At 38.9% G+C, this 5,000-nt stretch overlaps 1 protein-coding gene across 2 annotated transcripts in view; it reads left to right on the forward strand.

The window, feature by feature from the left end:
* Nucleotides 1–620: 620 nt before the first annotated feature.
* Nucleotides 621–5,000, forward strand: part of LOC138865901 (deoxyribonuclease-1-like) — an 8,609-nt gene continuing 4,229 nt past the window's right edge. The window contains exons 1-4 of one of the 2 annotated variants that reach the window (XM_070137539.1): nt 621–753; nt 3,262–3,427; nt 3,603–3,757; nt 4,508–4,737. In XM_070137539.1, coding sequence (XP_069993640.1) covers nt 3,269–3,427; nt 3,603–3,757; nt 4,508–4,737 — 544 coding nt within the window. In that variant the 5' untranslated portion in view covers nt 621–753; nt 3,262–3,268. The remainder of the gene's footprint in view (nt 754–3,261; nt 3,428–3,602; nt 3,758–4,507; nt 4,738–5,000) is intronic. The other variant, XM_070138147.1, reaches the window with a different exon arrangement.

A 5,000-nucleotide genomic window follows, 5' to 3' on the forward strand; every position in this document is an offset into this window, starting at 1 on the left:
TATATATTCATATACCTATATTTATCTATCTATCTTTTCTTGTTTCCTTTCCCTTCATCCCCTTCTGTTTACATTTTAAGGTGTGAGTGCCCTGTTGAAAGGACAAAAGACGCTCTTTGTCTGTCCTGAACGGCCTTACTCTTCCCTCTATGCCCTTTTCACTACCATACTAATCTACAGTGCTGTACAACTTTTGACATCTAACATATTTTGTACTTATTGATAGTTCATTTTTACACTTTTCGACACAATACTTTATCATAGCGCTGTATGACCTTTGGTGTATCATTATATTTTAAATGCTTCAATAATGATCTTAAATGTTGATACGATAGATTTTTTTCAATATATAAATAAATTAATATAACCTAGGTCCAAGGGAAGTATCTAGCCATCACCTGGAAATTGGCGTAAAGTGTCATTTACAAATTTACCGATATTTATTTGCTCTCACACTACTACCATATTTTTTCGTAAGTTTCGTAAGTTTGTTCACTTCAGAAAACGGGTATGCGAACCTGAGGCTACAAGCTGTACGGTAACATTGGTGTAATGTCTACAGTAGTCGTGAGCAGAAACTAGTGTGCGTGACTGTGCATACCGAACTTCAGGAAAACAGGATCCGTGGTGGCGGTTGCCCGGTCGTTCTCTTTACCCCGTTTTGGCTTCAGTCCAGAGTAACCACCGACGGGTTGAGCAGATAACTAGTGTTCGTCCTGTGCTGGTTTACAGGTTACTTTTCTGCTGTGGAGGGTAATTAACCTTTGTTGTTGTAAAGGATTATGGCCTTTTGTGGTTAATTATGTTAGTGGTCAGTGTTGCCCTTTACCGTAGCGTCACTTTCAGTTGCTTTAAACTGTTATATTGAGGGATATTTTTCCGTCAGTGAATCTCTTTTGGCTTTCGTGTTTTCGGTGATAATGAAAGTAAAAAAGAAAGAAAAAGAAAATTATGCCAATTCTCGCTCTTATACTTGAAAGAAAGTAGAAAGGAAAGGACTAGCATTTCGTGAAGTAAGGTGAATCAAGTTCCTGTCACGGAATATTCGAACCAGCGCCGTGCAGAGGATTCGAAACAACCTATTCGCACAGAAATTGACGGATTTTGCTTATTTGTGTACCGGATCCAGGTAAAAGAATGTGACAAAACTGGTTCTATGTAGTTTTTTTCAGTTCATATTCAATTAGTGTTTTATCCCAAAGTAGCAAAATAATGAAAATTATGTGACTTTTGGTGGTTATCTCATAGCATCATAATTCGTCAATATGTGAGAAGCGTTATCACTGATCCTTACTACCACAAGTGCTCGTGCGTGATTTGCTTCAGGGGTTTCACGGGTTCAGGACGCATCCTGAGACTTGCTGGTGATGATAGCGGCACTGGTAATGATATACTATTCTTGAAGTACCACTACGGTGTGTTGGTTGAATATGAAAATAATAGATCGACTTCTAATATAAATGCCATGCCTCCGCAGTTGTCACAATATCTACGTCATTGCCTGACATATCCACTCATATTACTCAGAGACATTGTACCATTTTGGTAGATCTTACATTTATCGCAGAAATGATCAGAATCTAACCTAATACTCCTGTCCGTTTTTGTGACTGTAAAGAATGCGCGAATTACCTTTCGTTGAATCTGCATTTCCCAAGCATGATGCTGAATCGACGATCTCATCGCTCGTAAGACCTTGCACGAGTGTCGTTATATTAAAACCTTAATTCTATCATTAGTACTATGACACGAGTGAGAAAAGATATTGGCGATATCAACCTTCATTTCGTCAGATTCGTATTTTTATCGAGTTAACACCCACCTCTCCCCATCACCTTAGGATAACCTTAAAAACCGACAAAGAACCAATACATACGTTCGGGCCAACTGTATTTTCCTTTTCTTATTCATGTATGGCAGCTTCAGGATTAATAACAGTGGTTTCCAACCTGATTACAGACGTCACAACTTTCTCAAAAGTACCACAAACATTCACGGCCTCTGATATCAGCTGTTCCATATAATATATATATATATATATATATATATATATATATATATATATATATATATATATATATATATATTATTTTTTATTATTATTATTTTTAGCTATATATCTTTCGGTTATAAGATTAATGATATTCAGCAATCTTTACATACCTAATTGTGATATGTAAATTATTCCTAGAAGACTAGTATATCCCTACCACAAATACTGACGAATACCCAGTGAACAGGCCTATATTTCCCCCCTCACAATCCTCACAGTCCCTCTGCTAAGCCCTCAGTCCCCTTGAGAATGTACAAACCGCCACGCGTTAATTTTATCTGTGCGCCAAAGGACCAGATTACGTGGCCATTTATCTTGCACGTGGTTTCTTGTCAAAAAGTAGATAAATAAATAGATAAAAGAAGTAAAAAAAAAAAATAATAATAATAAATAGTAAATCTGCAGCCCATTTTCACTTCACTTGCGGTTGGAGGTTTTGTTAAGATCCTCGAATACTGGGGTTTAATCTTGGCTATAAATTTGTTTATTTCCAATAAAGATTGCATCATTTCAAGTTATTTCAGACTAAAAGGAATATAGGATGTGATTACTTTTTGTAGGGCACAAACCATGGAGTACTAGCGTGTAGCCTTCACAAGCTGAAAGGTTCGTGCAGGTTCATACAAGAGCCCCGTGATTTATTCCACATTTTACTCTTCAATTAACAAAATGAATTAATATGGATTGATTGAATATATAAAACAATCTGCCACGTCAACTTGGAACTACACGAGATATCCAAGCCCATAAATGGTAATAAACAACCCCATCGGTATGGACAAGCACGATTGCCTACAAGCTGAATATACATGACACCCGTGAAGCACATGAAAGTCAGTCATTAATAGATTTCTTATGCCTACTACGAGATTCCTTCAGACTTACCTTAACCCGTTGGAAAGAGCTACCACAACACTTCAAGCCACTTACACGCAAACACCTTACCACTTAAAATCTAATCCTTTCTTAACGCTCTTCAACTTAACTCACACGCGTGATGTGAGTTGACCATCATTCTCCTTACGACAGAAAAATATCGGTGATTACGATTATAATAATTGTGATCCTAATATTGTTAAACGTTAGAAATATAGATATGAGACCAGCGATAATAATAATGATAATTGGAGTCAAAAAGAATGATAAAGAAAATTGTAACGATGACAACGACGAGATTCATACTAACATCGTCATTCCCATTCATACAGGAGAAACATGGAGTTCGTATTGGCGTTTGCGGCGTTTCTTGCGGTGGCGGTTTTAAGCATCGACGGAGCCGACATCGTGACGCCGCTGAGGATCGGGGCTTGGAATGTCCAGCATTTCGGGAGAGTCAAGATGAGCAAGCCTGAGGTGGTTTCCATCATGGTTCAGGCAAGAGACACGGTTCAGTTTGTGCTTCCAGGTCCTTGGGGCTTCTTCATGAAGGGATAATAGGACCCATTTTTTCCTGTAAGGTGGAAATGGCGTTTGTGTAGGAGGTTCACGGCTAGAAAATACTACGCAGGGAAATAGTCGTTTCTAGATTGTTTTTGCATTTCTTCGACAGGTACTTCGCAGGTACGATGTGGTGGCGGTGCTGGAGGTGCAGGACATCACGGAAAGAACACCGAAACTCCTTCTAAGTGCTCTCAACGAAGGACTGACTGACACCTACAACCTCTCGCTGTCCGAACGGGTTGGAAGGAAAAGGTATAAAGAACAGTAAGTGGATTTAATTACACTAGTAGTTTTAACAATTAGTTACAGGACTGAAGGGTTTTCTTGAATTATTCAGACGTTTTAATAGTTTCGGAGGTAATATGTTTGTAATTCTTTCCGCATTATTTGTATGATTCTTTTGACACTGCCTCAGTTGAAATTATTACCGAACAGCTATAATGAAGCATAATTAAACGAATTACTGAAATATATGTGCGACTGCAATAGACCATCCTTAGACAAAATTCAATATATATTTCATAAAAGGTATGAATGAGCATGAATATCTTCACAATACAAGAAATGTATTTGACCGGTTGCGAGCATATCTTCGTCAGAAATACATGTATTTCCGACGAAGATATCTTCTACATTTGCCAACATGAATACTGTCCATCATTTCAAAAAGAAAAAAAAAATGTTATCACACAGCAAAGAGTATGCCATCTACAACAGTGGTTCTTAACCTTTTGGCTGCCACCCAAAATCCTGGCCAGATTAACTATGGCGACCCATCTTTCATAAACACGAGTAAATTTGGACTGTTTTTTCACCTCTGTTAAATCATCTATGTCTCATTTGCTTAGCTTTAGATGTTAATGAATAAGATATTCTATGCACAGGATTAATGTTTTGATAACATTTTGAATATGTATATTGGGGGGAAAATGTCCACACATTCTTAGCGACCCAAGGGTTAAGAACCACTGATCTACAACAAAGTCTAAACAAACTACACACCTCTCTTTCCAGGTACGCCATCTACTACAAGCCCTCGAGAGCGACCTTGGTGTCCGCCCACCAGTACTCTGACCCAGTTGACGCCTTCGAGTATGATCCCTACGTGGCGGTGTTTGAGGATTCGAATCAGCTGCGGTTCGGAACTGTCTCGATCCACACCAGACCGGGTGATGCGGCACACGAGATCGATGCGTTGGTGGAAGTGTATGAGGATGTGAGAGTGCAGCTGCAAGGCGCTAGCGGTGAGATGGAATGAGGGGGAGGGGGTGGGGGAGTGTGGGTGAGGGGAGAGAGGGAATGGAAAAGGGAGAGGGGAAGAGGAAGAGGGATGGAGAGAGAGAGAGAATGACTCAATTAGTGAATGAGTAAATAAGAAAGAATAGATAACGAGAGTGTACATGTATAAACGCCAGGAAAGTAGAACGAAATAATAATAATAAAATAATATGAAAAAGTGCACCATTATAAAACCACCAGAACCGAAAACGGTAAACAGCTCCAACAT

Source organism: Penaeus vannamei, chromosome 1 (genome assembly GCF_042767895.1).
Source record: "Penaeus vannamei isolate JL-2024 chromosome 1, ASM4276789v1, whole genome shotgun sequence".
Lineage (NCBI taxonomy): Eukaryota > Metazoa > Arthropoda > Malacostraca > Decapoda > Penaeidae > Penaeus > Penaeus vannamei.